Consider the following 26,155-nt stretch of genomic DNA (forward strand, 5'->3'; position numbering starts at 1 on the left):
TGTGTTTGATGACCATACATTTGGGATTTGTAGCACTTTTCGAGGTATTCACGGTTGCAAAAACGCACACACAAAAAACCTAGCAGAAGACAAACAAGTAGGTACTGCGTGGCCTTTAGCTTTCAGACTTACCCAAGGCACATGCTGAATTCATGGCAGTAGTCACACTCTTCAAGCTATATTAGTAGCAGTAAAATTGACATATTTATGGTTAAATAACAATAAAGCACTTCTGTTACAACATAAAGTGTATTTTGTGTCATTTTCCTAAACATTTTTCCCCTGATGAATAATGCCGGGACAAGAGAAAGCCACCATTTTCGTAGAATGACCCACGACAGAAGACACTCACAACAAAAAAAGTAGGAATAGTTGCACTTTACATATCAAAAGTTTTATTCAGTGAGCATAAATGAAAATATACTGTACTGTACATTCCCACTGAAGGACATTCTTGCACACACGTAAATTGCATACATATCTAGAGAGTAAACAGGATGTACATATTATAATGATTGACTCACTGATTAATTTTTACAGTGAAAAACTATTATTTGTACATACTGTACGTCTAATTGAATTACACAAAAGCTGTATGTCAACTTTGAAAGCATCGCACATCTCCCAGTCTGCCGGTTTCACTCAGGAAAATGCACTTTTTAAATACAGGATTTAAACAAACAAACTACTTCTCAATTTACAGATCTGGGCTTCTCTTAACGTGTGGTGGTGATTTTGTCCTAACCCCCAAGCCTGTATTTTGCCTTTTTGTGTTTGTTTTGTAAACAGCGGGACGTTTCTGTGGAAAGACAGTGTTTACACCCCTCCAGCCAATCGCAGAGCGGGGGGTGGCGCGTCGCAAACGGAGCCGAGCAAACGTGTCGGCTGCGTGACGTCAGTCCCGCGGTAATTTGAAAGCACACACGGATTTTTTTTTTCACTCACTATTTCACACATGTAAGCTTATGTGAATGAGTGAGTGAAAAATAAATAAATAAACAATCCGTGCACGCACGGATTATTTATTTATTGGTTAGGACATTGGTTAGGGCATCGGTTAGGGCATTGGTTAGGACAAAATCACCACCATACGTTAAGTGAAGCCCAGATCTGTAAATTGAGAAGTTTGTTTGTTTAATCCTGTATTTAAAAAGTGCATTTTCCTGAGTGAAACCGGCAGACTGGGCCTTTAAATTAAGTCATCGTTACAGGCAGTCAGGCACACAAATTGCTTAGTAGTCTCTCACTCGCTCTTTGCCAAATCAAAAAGTTTTGATCTCAACGACTTGGAGTCCTGAAGAAAGTAAAACGTGTAGGTAAGCCATTCTAAGACAGACAGATCAAGGAAAATGATACTCCTACATACATGGTCTAATTGCTAAATGCACTTACTCCTGAATATCACCCTTAAATATACATTTACATATCATTACAAAAAACAAAAACAAAAGATACACAACTAGCTTAGGTAAAAAGGTACAGTATGTAAATGACAAAACAACAAAAACGTGTGTTACCATTTAACAAAAACACACAAATAGTTTTAGTAAAGTGTGTTGGGTCCAAACAGTGATCTATATTACAATTTGTCTGTAAACCAAATGTGAAAAGCACATTAGAATATGAATGTATGTTGTTGTAGCAATTCTAAACATTCAAACAACCATTAGTGCATTTGTGCTGACTAATTACATTCAGGCTAAGGGAGGCTTTGATAACAAATTACTATAATATAATACAGCATACTGTACAATAGTTCACATGGCAGTGATAAAGCACAGAGGGCCGAATCCACAAGGAATGAACTGTGTCATTCATGCATTCATTTAGTGCCCATAAAATCCAACATATCGTTGCGTTCATTTTGATCTTTTCAAAGACTGATGTGGGCTGACGTAGAGATGAGTTGTATTTCGGACAACGTGCCTTGTACTGTTTTTGAGCGTTCCATCACATAGCTCGGGCAATGCATGGGAGAGGCTTCCACGGTGGAGTGCCAAGTTCTCTCTAGCTTTCTATAGACATCATTTGACAATTGCCTCCCTGAAACTGCGCGGGGCAATTAGCGCTGGTGTTCGTGAATTTGATGTTGTTTACCAATGAGGCTCATTTGCATAGAGGTGGGCAAATTTTCCATCAAATATTACCTCATACCAGTGCTAATTGTTTGCAATCTTTTAGTGGATTCGGCCCGAGTGTACTGAGAATAGCTGGTGTTAAGTGCTACATTGTACAGACTTAAATGAAAGTCATTCACTCCATGTTTGTTGCTTTGGAAGAGCAGAGAGCAAATAACGTCCAGCATGAGCACCCCACAGACCCTGTGGTGGAACAGCAAGCCACATAACTCCAAAACTTTTGACACCCAGTCAAAAGTTTAACATGTCCAACAACAAGAAGCCCGACAAGTTGACTCTTCTCAAAAACCGATTCCCACCATCCGAGGCCACGCTCCACATCTGCTAATGCCTCGGATACCTTCGCACAGTGTCCTTTCACAGTCCTCCATCTATAACTGGGTAGTTTTGAGAGAGCGTCTGGTCCTCCTGTCTCTGCGGTGAGCAGCGGGGAGGTGGCAGTAACGTGGTGACAATCTTTTGGGCTTCCTCTTGAGGTGACGTGGCATGCCAGGGCCTGGGGGGGCTGGTAGTCAGGCCTCCTCCGCAGTGGCGTCTATTCCAGCGTAAGTAAAGTTCTCGAAAAGCGCCATGTTCACGTAGGCCTGGAAAAAAAAAAAAAAAAAAAAAAAGAAGCTTTTTATCAAAACTCCTCTTGTCCTTTTCATTTTCAAGCAACAATAACAACCTACATATGTTTTTTGATAGTGTGTGTGTCAATTTAAATAACCACAAACGAGATTGAGCTTCTTCTTTACCTTCCTGGCCTCTTGCATCCTGTTGAGCTGCACCGAGACTTGAGAGAACGGGGGTCTTTCATATGGCCGATCCCTCCAGCACTGTTTCATCAGCTCATACCTGGAGTTGGACAGATCAAGTTAACTCATATGGTGAGAATAACAGACTGAATAAAGCAGGTGTGTAAAACATAAGCATCAGGCCCGCGAAGGGGTTTAATCCGGCCCACGAGATGATTTTGTAAAGTTAAAAAATAATAATAAATTGGAATGTCGGACTAATTAGTTGGCCACAATCAAAATATATGAAATGTGTAACTTCACAAGCAGCCCTCAGATGAGCAATGCAACTCGTACGGGTGAATCATCCTGGATGTCATTATTTTACATACAATTTAAAGTTACAGTTGTATTATTATTATCATTATTATTATTATTATTATTATTATTATTATTATTATTATTATTATTATTATTATTAATAATATTATTATTATTAATAATTTTTTAACCATAGACCGACAAACGTGTTAAATACGACACAAATTCAATTACTGGTAACAAAGATATGACAAGGATTAGCGTCCTTATAACGTCATTAACTGCGCCACGCAATGCATTCTGGGAACAATATATATGCAAAACATGTGATTTAACACGTCCAGAACTCAGTATTACCGCGTTCCATTTGCATTTGTATTATTTTTTTGGAACAGTATGATTACAGCTGAGCTCCGTAATTTAGGACAGGCACACAAATAGCAAAATTCTGCGTATAATTGACGGCAATCATTTTTATGTCCATATACCGTTATTTTACCGATGCGACCCACTTATTTTCCTTCATGCGGCCCCTGAGCCAACATGAGTTTGACACCCCTGGAATAAAGACAGAAATACAAGACTTACACTTCATCGTCACAATTCTTGGGCTTCTCCATCCTGTAGCCTTGTGGTAGTTTTTCATAAAGCTCAGCACATGTCATACCACAGTATGGCGTGCCACCTAACACATGCACAAAAGCTATTATGAAATTGTTTAGAATCCATAGACAATATAAAAGGCTGTCATTTAAATAGACAATTATGATTCAAGTAAGACTGAGTTTACTTACCTAGGCTTACAATTTCCCAAAGGAGAATTCCAAAAGACCACCTGAAAACAAAGATAATGGAACAATTAGTTACTTCTAAGTCTGGAGGTAGAGATCCTAATTGGCAGATAGAGCATTTGTGTTTGTCTTGGTTGATCTGAATCCTGCTCTGCCCTACTGTTATATGGTGATCCACAGGGATCAATTTTGGGGCCACTTTTGTTTTGGTTGTATTTGCAGCAACTAGGTTCCATCTTAAAACAAACAAACAAAACATTCTATTACCTTCCACTGTCTAGTCTGGAGGAAATTGAGGAAGTAAAAAGAAGTCTGAGCTCTCTCTCTCCAAAAAAAAAAAAGAAAAAGAAAAAGAAAGAAAGAAAGAAAACAGAATTGATGGTGTTTGGTCCCAGTGGCCCTTGTTCATCCCACCATGTTGACTTGGGAAGTTGGGAGACCTGGCGCCTTTTCTAAAGCAGTCTTGAACTTTGGTTTTAAAAAATAGTGATTTTAAATTGGACCAGCAAATTACTGTTGTCAATTCCATCTTTTTCAATTTAGGAAGATGGCTGAGGTAAAACATCTCCTTTGTCAACGACACAGTAATCCATGACATTGTTACATCGCTGCTGATTTACTGTAAGGCACTTTATTTTGGAGTCAGCTAATCCTCCCTAAAGCCTCTCCATTGGTCCAAAATGCTGCTCGCGTCCTAACTGAAACTAGCATTCAATTCTGACATCCTTTCACTGGCTCCCTGTACATTTTAGAGTTAATTTTAAGATTATTTTATTTGCTTTCAAATGTCTAAATGGCTTTTAGTCTTTTCATGTTATTAATTTATTGTTTTTAGTTATTGCCTTAATCAGTGTAAAATTCGATTGGATTAGCATTGTTGTCATGTTGTGTCTCCTGGGTCTTATTAGCCTACATATTCAAATCCAAATTTTTGTTAGTTGTTTCTCTGTGTTTATTTATTCAAATTCTGCTGATGTTCACAAATCGTTGACTCTACAGGGAGCTCTTGCCCTTCTTCCAACTTGTTTTTCAGTGCACATAAATAGTTTGTTGACGTACCAACGTCTGCTAAGTTGTACCCAAGACTTCCTGGTGGCGCTTATCACACTTAACACACTACTATCATCCCGCCAGCGGCAGGGGGATGATTTGTTGTTCGTTCTTGACAGCCGTTTTCTGTGGTTGAGTTGAAAGAGTTGAAAGCTCACAAGAGGGTGACATTTTTTTGGTGCCACCATACAAACTTTCTGGAATTGTTTTTGGCTTGATCTCTCAGTCAATGATTTCCCAATGGCTGCACTAAGTACTAGTTAGCCTGAGTGTTGGGATGGTTATTTTATAAAAGTAATTAGTTAGAGTTACTCATTACTTTCTCAAAAAAAAGTAACTGTGTTATTAATTGAATTACTAAATAAATGTAAGTAGTTACCGGGCAAAATAACTATTTTCATTACTTTACAAAATGTTTTATATTTATACATTTATGATTTTTTTTAAGCAGTTTTCAAAAGACATTTGAAATGAATAGAATGGCCAGGTAGTATTAAACATAAACTGACAAAGGGAGGTTTATACTGTTAATTTTGTCAATACACGGGCGCCGATTGGCTGCAATGACTGCCAATCATGAATATCAGTGCCTGCTGATGTCACGCTACAGCATCAAAGCAGAAGTGACCTTAAAACCCTGAGTACGTCTCGCTCCTTTTTCATTCAAAAATATCAACATACTGTATATGTTTAAAAGGTCATAAAAATGTAGCTCTGGATTCTATACGGAGACAAATGAATCATGATTGAGATGAACAGAAAAAAAAATGTTTACTGTTGTTCAATTGGAGCTGTTGTAATGTGACATCACTAGAAGGCGTGCAGGACACAAATGCAATCGTGCAGGCCGATCACTACTACTACTACTACCACTACTAATAATGTTACTCACACATCACTCTTGGTTGTGTACACACTGTAGTTCAGAGACTCAATGGCCATCCAGCGAACAGGCAACCGACCCTGAATGCAACACAATATCATGATGATGCGTAAATGTGCCCTCACATATCAATAATCCAATACCTAAAAAGTAATCTATTAATACATATTCTTATAACTTCAAAGTTGATCTATCTACAGTATCCCCACATTTGTTACAGACACATGACTACGCTAATAAGAAAACTTGATCAATTAAAAATCAAAGTCTAATTCATGCAAAACTTACCATTGTCTTCTTGACATAAACCTCCTCACCACGGGACAGACCAAAGTCTGCAATCTTTGCCACAAGGTTGTCACCAACAAGAACATTTCTGGCAGCTAAATCTCTGTGAATAAACTGGTTTTAAATGAGTGGAGAGGAAGTTACTACAGGGAACACTGTCAGCAGACTGTATTGCTTATGAGAACACAATTAATTGTTTTTGAAGAGCTACATTCAGATCCAGTTCTGGAATGAAGCTAATAATTTCCAAAAAGTCCATACACGCATTGTGATAAATTTCCACACACTTGCTCTCTTACCTGTTTGTCACTGAGGTAATGCATCCCAGTCGCCACATCAACAGCAAACTGCAGTAGCTGCTGGGAGGTGAGCGTCGAGGCGGTGCCATGCTCTTTGGCAAAGGCAGGATCAGTCTCCAAGACACGACTCTTTCGCAAGAAGTCCAGAAGGTTACCATAGGGAGCATATTCTATGGCGATATACAGGTAACCTGGGACGGGTATAAAGATTCTCTTCAGTAAAATAGCTGCGATAAGTGTGAACAAGCATTCAACAAATTAACTGGCAATGAAAATTAGATTATTGCGTTATTGCTAAAATTCTGGGAAAAATAACCCAAAGTCAACCCCCCCAAAAATTATTGACAATATGTTCTATGCAGCCCCACTAGGCTAAATATGGTATTCTGATCACGTTAGTGAAATATGAGTTATGTAGCAAAATCCAGCTGTTTTTATTCATATCAGAAGGCGGCCATTTTGCCACTTGATGTCAAGTGAAAATGACAACACCGTTGCTCAGGTCTCAGATAACAACCAATCACAGCTCAGCTTCAGAAACGGTTGCCCTGAGCAACTGTAATGTCATCTTCACTCGACAGCAAGTGGCAAAATGGCCGCCTTCTGATATTGATGAAAACTGCTGGACTTTGCTGCTTAACTCATTCCACAAATGTAACATTCATCAGAATGTCATGTTTAGACTAGTGAGGTCACTTAAAATTGTCAAGAAATGTTTAAGGTTGACTTCCCCCTTAACTGTTTGTGACACAGAAAACGGCATCATGAAAGCCTCAAAGTGCTTCGTCAGACTCTCTTAACCGATGACAGCTTCCAGCAGAGCTCCTTAAGGTCATGAAGACATTCGATGCTTGCTGTTTGTGTATTTCACGAAGAGGCAGCAATTTGCTTTCGACTGGGTTCAAATCTCAGATTCGACCTTGCTTGTGTTTGCTGGGTACTCAAGCTTCCTCTCACATTGCAAAAACATGCATGCATGGTGCCCATAAATCTGAATGAAAATCTGTTGTATCCACACTGTGATTTACTAGCGACCATTTCAGGATATAAACCGTTTCTCATCCTGAATCAGCTGGGATAGGCTCCAGCGACCAGGCAGATGTTCTTGTGAATAATTAGCAATAGATCTTGCAGTGCCCTTTATGTCAAAACTAAAACTAATTTCTTTTAGAATAGACTCCTATTATTGAAGATGACGTGAGGTATAACGATGTTGTTGTTTTGTTTTTGTTTTTTTTGCTGCACCCGCCTTAATTGTTAGGTCATTTTGGATGATTTTTGATTAAAACTAATTTCTTTTAGAATAGACTCCTATTATTGAAGATGACGTGAGGTATAACGATGTTGTTGTTTTGTTTTTGTTTTTTTTGCTGCACCCGCCTTAATTGTTAGGTCATTTTGGATGATTTTTGACCCAGTAAAGCAAACAGGTCAAAATCAGGTTCAGCCCTATACAAGCCACATGTTTCACCCAAAGAAGTTTCATGAATAAACAAATCATCATCAGGACAGAAAGATCAAAAAGGCCCAAACACCATTTCTTTTTTTGTTCTGCTGTGCTAAACAACAGGGGAAGAGGAGAACATGTTGGATGAAATACTACTAATACTACTCTCCATTCTGCAAACACCTGCAATTTACTATTTTTTTTATTTTTTATTTTTTAATACAACAAAGCATTCTATGCAAAAGAAGTGGTAGGGAAACTGATACTGCATGCTCAGCTCAGTCAGAATGCGGTCAAGGAAACATTATACAATAAAATAAATAAATACAGAAGATGTAATGATCCAAGAAACCAGTTGTTATTTTGAAAGGATCCATTTTGGTGGAATCCATGTGCAGATGAAGTTAAAGCAGAAAATGCTTTCAAGTGGATTTGAAAGTTTCCATCATATGTCACTACATGTTTCTGTGATTAATATACATGGTGAAACAAATAACAAAAGGAATAAACAGTTAATTGCATTATAACTGCTTTCGCTTGATTGTGATGAAACAAACACATCCATGTTTATGTTACACTAACATTGCCACGCATTCATTTTCGAGGCCACTAAAAAGCCCACTAGGTGTCAGGCCCTCACCTCTGTTCTCACAAGCTCCAATCAAGTTGATGATGTTTGGATGCTGGCCGAGTTTACACAGCACTTCCAGCTCCCCTGCAAAATCTCGGTGGTCATTTTCGGAGGCAAATTCTGCAGAGAGATGAGAAGTAAATCAATGCCACAAAAACAAACTTCATTTGCATTTAAAATACAACTTTTATTTGTTTAACTGAATGTCACCTTTCAGCATTTTTATGGCTGCGCTCATCTTGTTGCCATCCTTCTTGATCATGGCTTTGATTACCTGGTTGTGACATTATTGTTAGCTCAGATATGTGGCCACACGTGTAAATTAGGAAAAACATATCATTTCGTCACACCTGTCCAAAGTTGCCCTCACCGATGACGTCCTCAAACTTAATGTCTTCCCATTCCAGGATTGGATAAGTAAGGGGTTCTGGGATGGGCTTGGGCCTTCGGGTTAGGGTCAGAGTTCCAGAGTTAAACTGCAGAATTGTTTCCTCACCCTGTTGATGTAAGCAGAGCAATTAATACAAACATATCAAAGTGGTGTGATTTAAATAAGATTAGAACAGCATTTAGGAACACTTTCTGAAATTCAAAACACAACAAAACGATCAGTTCCTTACCGATCCAGACTGGTAGGTGAATGTGCGACGTCGGTTGGCTAGATTTTTACGGATTAAGAAAAATACAACCAGTGCCACCAGGATGGCCGCACATGTGACCGCCACGGAGATCACCACTGCCAACAACAGCTGGTAGTTGTCCCCTGCAGGTCTCCAAGCCACACCCTGGGTGGTCGGTGTTAAACTTTCCAGGCCTTTTTTTTTTTTTGGCACAGGAGAAGAGAATAGAGACAGAGAGACAAAATGAGGAGCAGATGACTTTTAGGCAAAGGAGATAAATGGGGCTTGTCATACTATCCTGAGTAGATCTCTCTGGAACCTGTGTGGGTGGTCCAGTCTAATACTTGGAAAATACAAAACTGGCCATAAATGCATTGAATACATTTATAGGTTTTCAGGTAAGCATATTTTGCAAGAAAAATAAATAAATAAAATAATAAAATAATAATAATAATAATAATAATAATAATAATAATAATAACAATAATAATAATAAAACCATGTAGACACATACGCATATCTGCAGCCATGCCATTCGCCCCAAGTCTGTTTATTTCACCCCATATTTGGCAATGAAAATCAACTAATCCACTAATTTCCTTGCATCTGCTTTATATCAAAACAATTTTGACGGTCATTGAAAGGCAAGAAAGAAATCTCACTTCACCATGATGTACATAGAATGTTTGTGTGAATGATATAAAAAATGATTTAAAAAAAAATGTACATTAAAACCCTCATTGGAGAGGTCGAGTGACAGAGGGCTGTGATTGTTTGTGAGCATCACAATCAGGACGAGTTGCCACCGCAGGGAGCACAGTGGCAGATAATGTATTTATTTATTTTTTAAAGGAAATTAATAACAATAATAATAATAATAATAATAATAATAATAATAATAATAATAATAATAATAATATTGATGATGATGATGATGAAAATAATTTGGTCCGATATAAAGGTGCGCATACAAAAAATAATTTGACCAATTTTATTGTCTTTACTCAAACTTTAATAATGCACGAAATTGTCTCCAAAAATTAGGCGTTCAATAGGCCGCCCTATTATTGTTGTTAATATTTCCAATGTGTTGCTTCACGGCTGCGTGGATCGCATTGTGAACGTTTATGGTAGACTTTATTGATGCACACGTTTCTTTCTTGTATTTATTTATTTGCATGACAAAAGCCTATCTCCATAGCACAGATGCTTGTACCAGACTGTATTTTTCGAGATATTTTTTATCCTTATTTTCTTGTGTCAATATAATTTCATTTAGCTTTTAATGGCAATTGCCCGGCGGGCGGCTGAAATTACTATAGGCGTATATCGTTGCGCGGCATGATGATGTAATGTAATGTGCAATGCAATGTATGTGTCCATGTTAGTTGTTATGAATGTGATTTGTTGCATGAGGCATTTTCAAGTGTGAGGTGCCTTCTGGGCCATAATTTAGGATTATCTCTCACACCTCTAAGTGAAAAGCTGAAACCACCACTGAAATGTTTTTTTTGCTAACACACTGGTGTAACATACAAGTGAAACACTCTCATAATAACTTCTGAAATGCTCTAGTGAAATACTCTCATAAACACCACTGAAATGCTCTCATACACACTAGTAAAATACATTCATATCCATTTTCTTAAGCGCTTGCTCGACACAAGGGTTGCAGGGAAACACGTTCATATATACCAGTGAAATACATAATACTCAAATAAACACAACTGAAATGCTCTTATAAACACAACCCCCTCTCTGGGGCGGTGGTGGTGGGGGGGTGGGGGGTTGTGTACTAGCCTCTCACACACAACGAACGGTGCTACTCCCTGGAGCATGCTGGGAGAAAGAAAATACACGAGGGAGGCGGTGGTTGGGCATGTGACGAACTGGACTCTTAACTGGCAGTTGCAACGTCCAGTTAGATCACAGAAACAACAGCGCCCTTTTCAACATTGACAAACCCGTTTTTCTACTGTTACTTTTTCTTCGAGTGAGAAATTAAAGTTAAGCGTGAGAGAGGGCGGAAATGTGTGCCACGCTGAAAGCATGACCCTTGACAGCCCTGGTTAAGAGGTCCTTCGGTGTGCTATTTTACGTCAGGCAGGTTATTGAACAGCTAAGGGGTCCTAAAAAGGGGAGGTAATGTAGTCCGTTGATCGTGCGCTGTAGTATTCTCCGCAGTTACGACCGTGTGCACATACTATATGTGGCAACATTAGTGACAAAAAAAAATAGTCACATTATCAACAATGTCAAGCAGAAAATGGTGGTGCAATTTAGCATATCGGAAGCGGTAATTAAAATAACCTTGATAGAGTGACGATTGACGGACAGACAACTGACAGACTGCACTCACAAAATGGGGGCTATAATGCAGCAATGACAGAAGCCTGGTAAAATAACATTGACGGATTGACGATTACAGTTTGATTCAGCTTAAAATATTGACGAATTGATGGTGACAGAAGGTTTTCTCGACTGTTGACTATTGCTGAATGGCGGGCGATCAAAAAGCCTACGTTTTTACCAACACTTTTGAACGATTTTACCAATTTGTTCAATTGACTTTATAGTACGTTCGAATGACATAGCCCAGTCAAAACTTTTTACTCCACATTGAAAGTTAAAGCCTTCTATAGAAATGCACTGTGCCCAAGTTTTTAGCACATTATACCGCAGCTATTTTTACCGTACTCTGAAGTTGTTATTGAATCTTAACAACTTACCATCTCCGTGTGTAACGGCTTGAACAAACTTGCTCCACTCTCCTGGCACCTTGGAAAAAGCCCTCACTCTGAACTGGTAGTGTGTGCTGCCGTTGAGCGCCGTAACGTCTTTTGTGGTCTTGTTCCCATCGTCTGTGTCGAGCCAAATGTGTGGATTCCCCTGGCCAACTGGCTGGTACTCAATGACATATTTCATGACGCCTCCATTAACATCCTCGGGGGGCTGCCACCTCAATTGGATGGCTGACAGGGACAGGGGAAGAGCCTGGACGTTACGTGGGGGTGATGGACCTGAGACAAGAACATGTGACGCTTGTTAGGACCATTAACAGTGACTGAGTATTGCCCATGACCCACATAGAGTAGCGGTGTCCAAACTCAAGGGAGGGAGTCCGACAGGTTTGGGATTTTTCTCTTCTCCAGCACACCTGAAGCTCATCAGCAAGCTGTGCATAATCCTGGAGCAGGGACACGTCCAAATCCTGCAGGACTCCGACCCTCTGGGATCAAGTTTGGACACCATTGACATAGAGTACAATCTCTCGGGGCTCAATTATTCTGAAAACAGGTTGGGCATCCAACTACTTAACTTGTCTTCAACACACACCGGGTTTGTGGGCAGAGAGGCACCGCAAGCAACCAGTATGAACCAACCATGCTCCATAAAATCTACAGAACTCTTCTCCACCCATTATGTTTGTAAATACATCATACCCATCATTAAGATAACGATTTTATTGAAGCTTTTCCCCTTTCCAACCTAATTTGAATGACTAGTTACCCTGGCTGTTGATGCGGATGTGGTAGGGTTTGGAAGGAGGCCCCTGGCTGCCACAGTTGATGAGGCGCACCACCACCGTGTAGTCTTGTTGATACTCCATGTTGTAGAATTTTTTGGACAGAACATTTAACAGGGTGGTCTCCTCCAGGAGTTTCTCACTGTGGGGCGGCGGCCCGAAGAGCTGCACTAAAAAGCCACTGGCTGTGTCGACATTAATGCCACTGTTGCTGGGCAGTCGCCATCGCACAGTCACATTGCGACCTTCCACCAAGCTGATGTCAATCTCAGGTTGAACTGTGGGCTCTGCAGTGACAGAGAACACAGGATGAACTGAGGGGTGCTAACGGCCTTGGGCATTTCACCCAATTAAGTTTATTTCTTTCCGTAAGTGTCTAGACACAGTGTATTCCAATGTATTCTCATCTGGATAACTCTTGCTACCACATTAGTGGCCTTATTTTCAAAGAGACACATAATTATCTCAAACTTAAGTCCCTATAGCACACCGGAGTCAAAACAAATCATCGCATCCAAGGAAACACCCGAAGAGCTCACAGACTTATCCTCTACACTTCATGTGTATTGTGGTCCATGTGAAAATGACAAACATCTTGGCCAACTCCTTACTGAGCAGACACTACTTTCCTCCACACATTCCACTGAGAATTGACCAAAGATTTCACAGACAAATCCATTTGAAACAGTTTGGGAATCATTGATGTTCTAGACCTGTCGCCCAAGATCTCTGAAGCATGTTTGACTGGAAAATGGTAACATGTCTAGTCGGATGTCCCATTTTTAAACCCGTTTTATATTTGTAGCCAGATACAATACAACTGTATTGAAATTTCAAGTGGAATTGTCGATCACTTTCTGTTTGTAGGCCTTACCAGGACAATCAGTCTCCATGATGGCCTCTGGACCTGGAGCCCCTTCTCCTCCCGCCCCAGGGCGAGTCAGCTGGACGCGCACACGGTAGCGTGTTGAAGGCTCCAAGTTCATCAGTGTGATTGGCTCTTTGTCACTATACACTGGATGGAAGTACAAAGTAATGATGGCACTGCATTTCATGACGAGCTCGGTGAAGTACTGTTGTACTCTGGCGTATGATTATTATCAGTAGAAGTAGATCTCATAATGAACTACATTTTTACCGATAATGGAGGACCAAGAATCTCCATTCTCCACAGGCTTGTAGAGGAGTGTGGTGGACACAATGGGCCCGTCTCCTTTGTGGCAGTCCATTGGCATCACAAGTAGCTGCTTGCTCCTCTTTTCCAGCAGTATGGGAGCAGTGGTGGGCACTGGTGGTTCTGAACAAAAAAATAGTTGTCACTTCCTTCTCTTCTCCTGATGTTGATTCATGATCATTCCCTTAGACAGACCTTTAATGGTAAGATTGAATTTACGGGTGTCCTGGCCTCCGTTGGTTGACACCCTGCACTCCCATAATCCTCCTTGTTCAGCACTCAGACGTGGAATCTCGAACATGGCTATACTTTTATTAGAATCCATGACAGTGTGTGATGCCTAAGGGTGAAATAAAATAATGGTGAAGACACATAAAACATGTTCATTATAGACAATGCTGCTGTAAACAAAAAAGCATGTCTGTGGAACGTCAAGGTTGTTCCTGGATGCTGCTCTAATTTTCAGTATTCATTATATTTTTCTTATTTTTCACCTTTATTCTTTCAGTCCTACTCACAAGTGTGAGAAACAAAAAAACAAAACAAAACAATACATCAAAACCAAATCAAAATGTGACAAATAATACTTTCAATGTGCCAGCTAATGATAGGTGTAATGTAGTCTCAAAAGATAGTTGACATCTTGTAATCTAACTCATAACAACAGCCACCAAAAATTTGTTTCTGAAATGCATATCCCTTCGGGTGTTTGAATTTTGAGGTACAAGAGTGATTCTCTTGGGAATGTTGAAAATGGTTACATAGAAGCTTGACAGATTTGAGGGTATTCAGTATGGGAACTTCAAGTTTCATACGCTTTCTGGGGGAAAATTGTTGGTCTTACCTTCAGCACGGTGCTGTCCAACTTTCGGAGCTCAATGCTGTTATGACTGGGCAGTGGATTGCCTGTGGCTGAACAATAGATCTTTGGACTGGAATTGAGATTCCACTCCAAATTACTATCCAAATCCAATATCTCTGGGGCCTGGTCTGGTGTGAGAAAAGAGAGGTTCTTTCATATGAAGGTGAAAATAAAACACGTTTTCACAAAAACAAAAACACAAAATGTGGGGGGTGGAGGGTACAAAAAAAAAACAAATACCCCCCGCCCCCCACCCCCCATTTTGTTTATGGATTTATTAACTAAAAAAACAAAAACATTGTCTCATGTTTTCCCCTCCACTTGGTTCAATTGTAACAATAGCTTGGTTTGCTAGTGGACTGGCATCGTACATGCTAGGTGCCCCAGTACCCAGACACTGCTGGCAGACACTAAGTCCACATAACAAATGGGTGAGTTGAGTCAAGAAGGGCATCCTGCATTAAAAATAAATAAATATAATCATAATCGTCACAATCATGGACCGACCTGCTATGGCAACCCTTGATTGGACCAACTGGAAATTGCAACAAATATAATCATGATATTTTCAAAAGTTTGATATTTCATTTTCCTTGATTTATGTGATTCAGAAATAATCCCAAATTATACTTTTTAATTTTGACTCTACTAGCTCATAATCAAATTGTTGGACATTTCTTCAATGTTGCTGCTGGCCTATTCACCAGATGTGTGCTATGGTCTCATCTTCCCTATGAGAATTACTCAATTCCGGGTCATCCATCCATCCATCCATCCATCCATCCATCCATCCATCCATCCATCCATCCATCCATCCATCATCTGTCCGTCCGTCCGTCCGTCCGTCCATCCATCCATCCATCCATCCATCCATCCATCCATCCATCCATCATCCGTCTGTCTGTCCATCCATCCATCCATCCATCATCCATCCATCCATCCATCCATCCATCCATCCATCCATCCATCCATCCATCCATCCATCCATCCATCCATCCATCATCCGTCCAGCCATCCAGCCAGCCTTCCAGCCATTTTTCCCACCCATTTTTTTGCCACACCCCACCATAAGATCAAACTCATTCCCCCTCACACCACCTCTCACACATACACGCACACACAATAAATGAAAGAACATACAATAAATGAATTAATAAATTAATTTATAAAATTAAATAATTAATTAATTAATACAGCAATGTGCCTATTGCATGCATTAAAAACATCATAAAAAAAAACGGGAAAAAAAATGGGCAATTCAACATATGTGTGTAATTTAGCAGTACTATTTAGGAGGATCATGCCAACATATATACATTTTGTCGATTTTGTAATATTAACTGCTAAGGATCTACAAATTGAGAGAGACTCAACATACTGTAAAACTTACCAGATTTTTCACAGTTTGGTCCCCTCCATCCTGTGGGACACTGGCACCCACTAAAGCGATTGCACGCGCCTCCATTCTGACATCTACAGCTTAGCCTGCAGTCTGGTCCATACATGTCATTATGGCATGCTGACAATGAAAAAGAACCAAAAATATGTATACATAAATTGTTGTAAAAACGGAAACAAGCACAGTACATTATTGAAGTACTGTATATTCTCATTATTCAAGGGCTGATAAAGTTAAATTGTGCGTACCCTTCTCACATCGGTTCCCATGCCAGCCACTACCACAAGAACAACCATAAGGGTCTGGTAAGCAGAACCGCAGCCCCTTGCAGTCCAGCTCCGAGCTGCAGGACTCTTGGCAGTTTCGGCCAAACATTCCTTCTCTGCAGGCTACAAACCATCAGAGAAGCATACATGTGTTTTTATTTTGAACTACTAGGAGATTAATTTCAGTATATTTGGGGTGCATATTTTGACCCCTGCAGTCCTTGTCAGAGAGTCTCAGATAACAAATGGGGCCAGATTTGCTAAAGATTTTTGGGGTGTGCAAAAATCTAATAATAGATCTACTAATTGGGTGGAACCAGGATTACATCTGCCAAAATAGCCTGCCGGAGGGCATCAGGTCTGCAGAGAATATTGATGTTTTTATTAAGAGGAGGTTTAAGACTTACTTTTTTAGTTTGGCAATTGATTGATCTTTTTTTTTTCTTTTTATTCTCTTTTATTTATTTAACTATTTTAATCTATATTTTTTTGTAGCTTTTTTTTTTTTTTTTTTTTTTTTTGTTCTAAAGTCTTTAACACATTCACTGCCAGCCCAGCAAAAATGCATTATTTGACGTCTTTTTCCGTCAATGGCAGTCAATGACTTAAGATGAGATGTAACCAAAATTGATGGATTTTTAAGCAACATTGCCTTAAAAAAAAAATGAAAAAAGGAGGCTGCAATATAATCACAAAATATATTGGCACATTGTGTTTAACACATTCACTGCCAGCCCAGCAAAAATGCATTTTTTGACGTCTTTTTCCGTCAATGGCAGTCAATGAGTTAACTGTTTTCTTTTAGTGTTTAAATGTCTTTATTTGGTAGTTATTAAATTTTTAGCTCCAGTGTTTCCTCATGGGGGAGCCTCCACAGTGAGAGGGATGGCTGGTCTTCATTCCTCTCACTGTGGCCGAACTCGTCCTTGGGTGCCTTTCCTTCCAGGTTACTTCTGTGCCCCGCCATGTTGTGGTTTTCGTGTGTCTTTTTTTTTTTTTTTTTTTTACTTTTTACTTTTTATTGTATTATAGATGTTCAGCACTTTGAGTTGCATTTTGAATGTATGAAAGGTGCTATATAAAGTTTGATTGATTGATTGATTGAAACAACCAAAAGTGCAGTTCAATTTGCGTACTCTGAGAGGAATATATTGAAAAAAACGTTATTTGGCATGCACAATGTGATTTATCAAATATGAGACGACTCATGATGGCTGCTTTCGTTTATTTAAATAGTGTCTGAATGATAGATGCAAATGGTGAAATGCCGGAAACAAAAACCTTTGTGATGTAGTTTATCATTTATTCAGCAATGCAATGTTGGAGCTTTTGAGTGATCTTAGGGCTGACTTGGAAACAGTCACAAGAAGGAGTCAAGCCATATCACCTTTGACAAAACTCCTGTCAACTCTGCATTTCCTTGCAACTGGCTTGTTTCAAATTACTGTGACGATTGGTGCTGGAATCTTCCTGAACAATTATTCGGCAGTTATCCAAAGTTTTAAACACAATGTTGCGCAGGACAATTGCCACACACTTGGGGTGAATTCAATCAAACAAAACATAGCTTTTATGCACATGCTGGCTTCCCCATAATGATCAGCGCAATAGATGTCCTTTACGTAACGCGGTAATATGCCTCTTTCACTAACATTTCAAACTTTGTATTACTACATAGTACTATTACCCCATCTCTTACACTTTGCGCAACTACGGCACGTTCATGAGTACCAACCTGTCTCACAACGCGTTCCCATGAATCCAGGAGGGCAGATACAGTCTCCATCCAAATCATGACACACTCCACCATTGAGGCATTCTGGGCAGTCTTTGTCACAGTCAGGACCCCATTTCTTATTTGGGCAAGCTACAAAAAAAAGTTTGAGGTTTTGTTGTCATAAATTCATAACTTCATTCTACTTAATACCAAATACAATGTTGTAATTTCCTTTTGTTTAAGGATATAAACTAGTGTATTGTATTTTGGCCTGCTTTTTCTTCATTATTATTATGAGATGTTCACTGAATCAAATTATGACATACAATGCACACAGGAATTGAGAAATTACAAGAAAACTGAAATCCTGAACAGATGGCGGGTGGAAATGTCTGACTAATGTCTCTTAAGAATAATAAAGTACAGCATGTGGACATACACAGGATCCCGCCGTGATTTTACACCTCATTCAATGTGAGCAAATTCAAATTTCCTCCATGTTTTACTAAACCTCAAATGTTGTAATAATAACAATGTTGAGCAATATGCTGTACATACTGCATATCTGAAACTTCACAATACTGTATATACAGACACATTGCAAATGTACCTACATTTGGACAAGGTATGATGCAAGAAAGATGAGTCTTATGTGTATTGCGAAGAGGAAAAAATGCATTAAGTTACAAATGTGTTCATTGTTGTGTTTGAAGAACACAGTCATGTAGAACTGCACAAAAAAAAAACAGTTTAATGTACATGTTTTGTTGCATTTATTTTTATTGTGATATTCACAAAATCAAGTCTCAAATAATTAAATTTACTGTCAGATGTCATTGTGCAAACATCACGTTAGCATATGATCAGCAATTAGCTCTCAACCAACAGCAGAGCCGTATTTCTATGACATGGTAGATACAAACCTCTCAAGCAGCCACATTTAAAGTGTATTATTTATTGTACTTCAATCTGTGTCGCATCTCCACGGATGGACAACGGAGACAATATACAGTTGCCAGGTTGACACAGACATTACTCCTTACTGATTTATTGAGCGTTATAGCTGTAAATGTATTTTACACGCTTGCTATTACATGCATGAGCAAAGTGTATGTTGCATGAGCATCTGTCTGCCAATAAAGTATTGCTACATCTGGTGCTCGAGGTGTTCAAATCCCTCATGATGGGCGTGTTTCTGTTTGGGCTGACATGTGATAGGCATATGACAAACCTCTGACAATGAGTCTCATCCAGGCCCCCTGAAGAGGACTGTCCCCCACATAGCTGGCACTGTAGATGCCTTGATTGGCCAAAGCTGCATTCTCCACTGTCAACACAGCGGTGCGGTTCACCATGTCGTTCCAGTGAGTCATGTAATAGTAATTTCCTACACAAAGTACATTGTTATTGACATAGACTTAAATGTATCCTGGAACAGGATGTTTTGTTTTTTTGGGGGTTTTTTTTGTGGGTGGGTCTTTGTGAATGTGTAAAAAAAAAAAAGCTGGCATACCGTTATACTTCCAGGTCACATCCCTCTTTTGGGAACTCAGTAGCACCATGCTGAGGTGAACTGTTTCGCCTTTGTTAGCAGTCAATGTCAGGTGAGTTGGGACAAAATTTGCTGTGAATAACACACGCATGCAGTTGTTTCTCACAAATGAAACTGAAATCAAAAGGCAATGACAGCGAGATCAGATAAAAAGTGAGCGCACCTCTGCCGAAGTTGTTGATCATTGTGACCGTCTCAAGCGGAGGAACTTCCTGAGCTGATTCACAGTAAAATATGCCAATGTGATCCAGTTCTCGGAACTCTCTGGCCACGATTTTCTTGTTTCGCGCCTTATGCAGCTTGAAATTTGGCATCTTTGGGAAGATGAGGATTTTGTTGTCTCTCTTAATATCCAATTCCACGTGTGCAGGGTTGCGCTCTCCATTAATACATGAGATGGAGAAGCGATTCACTTGGATAACCTCTGCTGTGGATATCATTGTTATGTCAATTACAGCATCTGTAAGACATGAGTTTATTGTTAAACAATCTACTAGCCTGCCAAAAGCAACATATTTACACATAGGATTTGTTTAATTGCTCCACAAATTTCAGAGTAAAATTATCCGTGTAAGGGCAGCACAGTGACTGAGTGGTTAAAATTCAGGGTCTAAATCTCTCTGTGTGTGCAGGCCTGCACTATCACAAAAAAAGAAAGGAAAAAAAAAAACAACATCCCTGGCATTTTGAAATAGTCCTGCCAGGCCAGCCCGACTCATGTACCCCACAGGTACATGATGTGAATACCTGTATTGTGAATGTTTACACTAGTGTTGTTCCGATACCGATACTGGTATCGGCAGAGGTGCCGATACTGCATAAAAACAGTGGTATCGGTATCGGTGACTACTCACAAGTAACATGCCGATACCATTAATTCCAACGCTAATATTGAATTTTGGATGCAGCATCTTGTGACTTGCTCATGCATAACATTCACTGATATATGACGTTCACTGCATGCCGATCTAAGATATCCTATTGGCCCTTGAATGCTCTGAACCAATGGCAGGACAGCTTTTTAATGTTGAGGAAAAAAAAATCTTAAGTATCGGTATGGTATCGGTATCGGCCGATACTGCAAAGCTGAGTATCGGTATCGGTATCGGGAGCCAAAAAATGGTATCGGAACAACACTAGTTTACACCTGAATTTTTAAAGTGGAAGTCAACCATAAATGACATACTGATTAATATTACATTTGTGGAATATGAGTTATGCAGCAAAATCCAGCAGTTTTTATCCATCTCAGGGGTCAGCACTGACCTGAATATTTGACTGGATAGCCAATAGGCCAAGGCCAAGACATTTGAAGTGGCAAAGCCGCCATATTGCCCCTCCAAGAAAAATTTCTCGGCATACGATCCTATACATTTACAGTATTGAAATTGGATAATATTTGAGACAGTACTTAGTAGAAACAGCGTGATTTATGTATTTTAAATTTGTTAAACATAAACCATTGAGTTTGAGTTTGAGTTTGAGTTTGGTTTATTAAAAGGACAGTGTACAGTAACATTAAAAAGATGGCTGCACCAGATTTAGCAATATGCTAATTTCCATCTGTAGTCCTCATAAAATAAAATTACATAACAGTTAAAAACTACATACATACAACATACGGAGCATCAAAATTACATTCAACTAACATATGAAGTGTCAGATACACAATACAGCATTGTTAAATTACATATCCTATAAGATAAAAGAGGCAGAATTATACACAACATCAATTTACAAATCTATAACACGCGTAAAATACATAAATCGTAGAGGTAGTAGTTATGTTTGCTTTTGAAGCAGCAACAGTTATAGTTGTGGCTGTGTCCATCAGACGGTACCCACTAGGGTATCGTCTGATGGACATGTACCCAAGTACTAAAAATGTGGACAGGACTGATATTCAAGGAGCCAGCCTTTGACTGCGCGTGAAAAGTTATTAAAATTGATGTTATTTTTCATGTGGTCGGGGAGCCCGTTCCACTCTTTAATAGCTTTATAAGAAAAGACTGATTGAGAAAAAACAGACTTTCTTATTGGGATGTTGCAATCACCCCTCACTGCAGACCTTGACACCCTGTTTGTTGATTGTGATCGCAGATTTACAAATGTTTTTAATGGGGGTGGGGCTGCGTCATTAAGAATTTTATGCACCAAACAGATATTAGAATACCTGATAAGGTTATCGAAGCTTAACATATTATGTTTTACAAGTATATTACAATGGTGGTGTCTCATTGGCTTTTTATCAAATATTTTTAGAGCTTGATTATATAATGTTCTGAGAGGTTTTAAAACAGTTTGTTTAGCCTGAGACCATGATGACAGGCAATACAAAATTTGTGAAATAATCATTGCATTGAAGTATGATTTTGCTGCTTCCAAGGATAAAGCATCCCTAATATGTTTAAAGTTTGAAATATTAAATTTTAATTTACGGCATACTGCTTTAACATGATTATTAAATTTAAGTGTAGGATCTAAAGACACACCTAGATATTTAACCTCTTCGACATTTTGGATCATAAAATTATCAGCAAATATGTTTGGGGGAGCGTTTGGGATTGTTCTGTTAGAGAAGTACATAGCAATAGTCTTCTCTGTGTTCAGTGTGAGGTGGGACTTGTTCAGCCACTCAGTTGCTTTAGTCATTACGCAGGATAACTTAGCAGCAACTGAGCTTGCATTAGGACCGTGAGTGAAAAAAACAGTATCATCCGCGTACATCAGGACATTTACGTCATCACAGACAGAGGGAAGATCATTAATATACAAGCTAAAGAGCAGTGGCCCCAATACAGATCCTTGGATTACCCCTGTAGTGCATGGTCTAGACTGTGAGATTTTATCATTAATTTTAACACACTGAGATCGGTCTACAAGATATGATTTAAACCAGCTAATGGTGTTTCCAGAAAGATTAAAACTCAACATTTTTGACAATAACACTGAGTGATTAACAGTATCAAATGCCTTTCGTAAGTCCAAAAAAATGGCACCTACCACCCCTCCCTTATCCAGGCTGAGTTTAATTACCTCAAGAAGGTAACAACAAGCTGTTTCAGTGGAATGTTTGGGTCGAAAGCCAAATTGCATAGGATGCAACATATTTCCATTATCAAGGTGCTTAATTAGCTGTTCAGCAACAATCTTTTCAATTACTTTAGAAACTATCGGGAGTATACTAATAGGTCTATAATTCTTAATATCCTTTCTATTTCCTGATTTAAAAATAGGAGTTACGATTGCAGATTTGAGGGAGGAAGGAAACACATTTTCTCGAAATGATTGATTGATTACATGTGTTATTGGCCCTAAAAAGACATCTTTATAGTTCTTTAATAGAAGCAGGTCAAGTCCCCACGAGTCTTTGGCTTTTGAATTTGGAAGAGATGAGATAGTTTTAATAACCTTATCTTCATCAACACATTCCAAGTCCAGTGCGGCTGTTAGAGTTGGCTGAAGTCCTCCTGGGGAACCACATACTGTAGTCCCAACAGACACTGCGGTTGATGTTAAGTGTGGCTCTGTATTTGAAGGTTTGCTCAGCTTGAGGATCGAAGACAGAAAGTAGTCATTAAACATATTTGCAACCGTTAGACTGTCCTTTGTAGTAGTTTGCATTGTAGATGTAAGCGCATCATTGCAAGAATTAAGATGAAGTTCTATGGGTCCAGGTTCAGTCTTCCGTTCTCTCCCAGATAAATTGTCAATACATTTCCATATCATTTTACTATTCCCTTTGGCTTGTTTTATTATTTCAAGAAAGAAGTCAGCTTTGGCTCTCCTGAGCTGGCCTATTACTTTATTTCTGAGGCTTTTGTAGATCAGCCGGTCAGTCCCCAACCTTGACTTGAGGAACTTTTTAAGAGCTGCATCTCTATTTTTCATTAGAAGCCATAACCTCTCGCTAAGCCATGGTAAGGTTCTCTTGCTTTTAAATTTTCGCTGTTGTATTACAGTAAATTTAGAAAGGATTTTAGTTATTGCATTCTTTAGTACACCACAGGCCTGCTCGGTGTCTTGGCCACTAACTAAGTTGTTTCGAATAGTTGTTTTTATTTCAATATCCAAAAGCTCCCTGTCACGCTTTGGGATAAATGATGTAAAAGTTTTTCCTCTATTTTGATTTCTATAACGGGTCTTCGAGAGTTTCCTTGAGACTAACGTTAGGTTATGGTCTGATAACCCTGTTATTAGATTATAAGTTTTATTAACACGGTCTGGTTTATTAGTAAATATTAAGTCTAGTAATGTTTTTGTTGAGCTGGTTATTCGAGTTGGATTCTTAATCAGCTGAGTTAGATTAAACTGTTTAGCAAGAAGCCTCATTTTGCAGGAGCGTGTATTATCTAGCCAATTTAGGTTGAAGTCACCCATAATAATAGTTTCCTTATTGCTGCAATCTTTAAGAACATCCTTTAACATGTCAAAAAATACTTCCTTCGCATTTGGTGGCCTATATAATATTAACACATTAAAGGACATTTCAGGGGATAGGCTAATGGTGGCACCCACACATTGGACTTCAGACATTTTACAACTTGTCTAAAATACATGCACAGGATAATTATATGCTTAATGATGTTTACAGGAGGAAACTTGTATATTTTGTATTAAAGAATTAGAACTGTAATTCAACAAAAGATGCCTCTGCCAAATCTAATATTTGGGCCTAAGTAACTGAGCGATATTTTTTATTTTATTTTATTTTATTTTAACCCCCGACCCCGCCCCGTCCTTATACTAACTGCCTACGAGCTGTACATGTCTCATCTGTACGTATACCGTATAGTTTATACAGTAGTCTGCTCGCGAGGTGGGAGGAGCAAAATGGCTGCCCTGTGACTTCAACGGCTTGCACGGGTGTGTATGACCTATGGGCTATGCAGTCATGTATTCAGGTCAGTGGCGGTCAGCCATTTTGCCACTTGCTGTCGACTGAAGATGACATCACAGTTGCTCAGAGCTCAGGCAACGACCAATCACAGCTCACCTGTTTTCTGAAGCTGCGCTGTGATTGTCTGTTAGCAGCATTGATGTTGACAGCAAGTGGCAAGTGGCCACCCCATGAGATGGATTAAAAGGGGGGGGGGGGGGGGGGGGGGGGGGGGGAGAGTTTGGATTTTGATGCTTGACTCATATTCCACTAACACAATAACCAGAAGACTATTGGGGCTGCATAGAACATATCGTCAAAAAATAAATAAATAAATAAATAAATAAATAAAAATAATGGGGTTGACTTTCCCTTTCATTGAATGCACCTATACCTGCTTATAGTGCCTACCTAGTAAACTATCTTCCGTACCTGCCTTTCATACGAGCCAAAAGAGATTACCACTTGTACAAAATAACAAAATCAATACAAGAGCTGTATTAAATATTCTGAACTGTAAATAATTTTCAGTTTCGGTTGACACTATCGGAGATGCATTTGACAATATATTTATTATTGTTTTTATACACTAAAAAATCCTACATTTAGACTACCCTACATCAGTTGCACATGATTAAAATGTGGGAAAGTGATTTCCTCTTCTTCTTGAATGAAATAGGTTAGTTTCCCCACATTTTATTCATGTACAGCTGATGTAGGCTACAAGTTCAAATTAAGTACTACTAGTAACTACTTTTTCTTAAATATAACTTGCATTGCATTGTAGGCAGAATATTTAATGCCGCTCTTGTATCAGATTATATTCTTATTGTACAAATGGCCAGAGAATGTGCAAGTATGCAAAAATACTTATGACATAAAATGCCACTCTATTCCTGTGTAAAAATGTCTCTTAACAAAACAAACAAAAAACGTTAAAATTATATTAGCAAACTTCATGTTTCTCACAAACCTCCTGCAATGTACACTAATCAAAAAATCTTGAAACAATATCAATTTATACAACATTCCTTAAACCACAAACCCACAGAACAATGCCAGGAAACATGGATGAGCTTCTTTTCTCTCAAGAGGGTTCACATTTTGCTCCAGATTTCTCGTGACTTAAACACAACATCCGCACTTTCTGAAACGTTTAACTTCACTAAACACTCTGCATTTTAGCCCATAGATTTAAGTAACCAATAAATCATTATCACCAATAAATCCATATATAAATTTGCGTTAGTTAAATGTTGATGGTTAAAATTCGGATTAAAGGTTCTTTGTAATTCTTACCTGACAGATCCACGATGCACAACAACCACAGGAACACGATCTTCATACTTTTTTGAATCCTCGTGACAACAGGTGGCTGTTTGTAAATAGTCCCCCAGTGTGGCTTTTAATTACTGATGAGAGCTGCCAGTCGTATACATCAAAAGCAGCGACCATGCGTGGTACGGCGAACGCAGCCTTTTTACGCATACCTCGGCGAAATGTTCCAATCAAAATAATCTCCTGAAAGAAGTTGTTTATAAAAAAATAAATAAATCTTTTCTAACGGCGCTCCTGTAGCGATTGAAACCAAGCAGA

The 26,155-nt window shown here is 39.0% G+C and overlaps 1 protein-coding gene across 2 annotated transcripts; it reads right to left on the reverse strand.

Moving 5' to 3' along the window:
* Window positions 1–718: 718 nt before the first annotated feature.
* On the reverse strand, window positions 719–26,155 carry tie1 (tyrosine kinase with immunoglobulin-like and EGF-like domains 1). Of its 2 annotated transcripts, XM_077535188.1 has the most exons (24): window positions 25,859–26,155; window positions 19,844–20,140; window positions 19,642–19,752; window positions 19,360–19,515; window positions 18,147–18,278; window positions 16,394–16,534; window positions 16,137–16,265; window positions 14,729–14,874; window positions 14,080–14,224; window positions 13,849–14,007; window positions 13,585–13,725; window positions 12,695–12,997; window positions 11,914–12,204; window positions 9,185–9,378; window positions 8,915–9,061; window positions 8,775–8,838; window positions 8,574–8,684; window positions 6,487–6,677; window positions 6,188–6,301; window positions 5,909–5,979; window positions 3,970–4,010; window positions 3,764–3,860; window positions 2,876–2,975; window positions 719–2,722 (listed from the first exon to the last, which is right to left on the reverse strand). In XM_077535188.1, the coding sequence occupies exons 1-24, from the start codon at window positions 25,902–25,904 to the stop codon at window positions 2,651–2,653; spliced, it is 3,399 nt and encodes a 1,132-aa protein (XP_077391314.1). In that variant the 5' UTR covers window positions 25,905–26,155; the 3' UTR covers window positions 719–2,650. The 2 variants fall into 2 exon arrangements, with proteins under 2 accessions (XP_077391314.1, XP_077391315.1); XM_077535189.1 differs by lacking the exon at window positions 12,695–12,997.

The sequence above is a fragment of the Festucalex cinctus genome, chromosome 10 (genome assembly GCF_051991245.1).
Source record: "Festucalex cinctus isolate MCC-2025b chromosome 10, RoL_Fcin_1.0, whole genome shotgun sequence".
Classification (NCBI taxonomy): Eukaryota; Metazoa; Chordata; class Actinopteri; order Syngnathiformes; family Syngnathidae; genus Festucalex; species Festucalex cinctus.

What these genes read in the sequence shown, in the direction of transcription:
- tie1 (XM_077535188.1), bottom strand. Translation starts at nt 25,904, where the DNA reads ATGAAGATCGTGTTCCTGTGGTTGTTGTGCATCGTGGATCTGTCAG. An exon ending in AGCCATAAAAATGCTGAAAG is followed by an intron (nt 8,685 to 8,774) that starts GTGACATTCAGT and finishes ATCTCTCTGCAG; the next exon opens with AATTTGCCTCCGAAAATGAC. An exon ending in TTTATGTCAAGAAGACAATG is followed by an intron (nt 5,980 to 6,187) that starts GTAAGTTTTGCA and finishes TGTTGCATTCAG; the next exon opens with GGTCGGTTGCCTGTTCGCTG.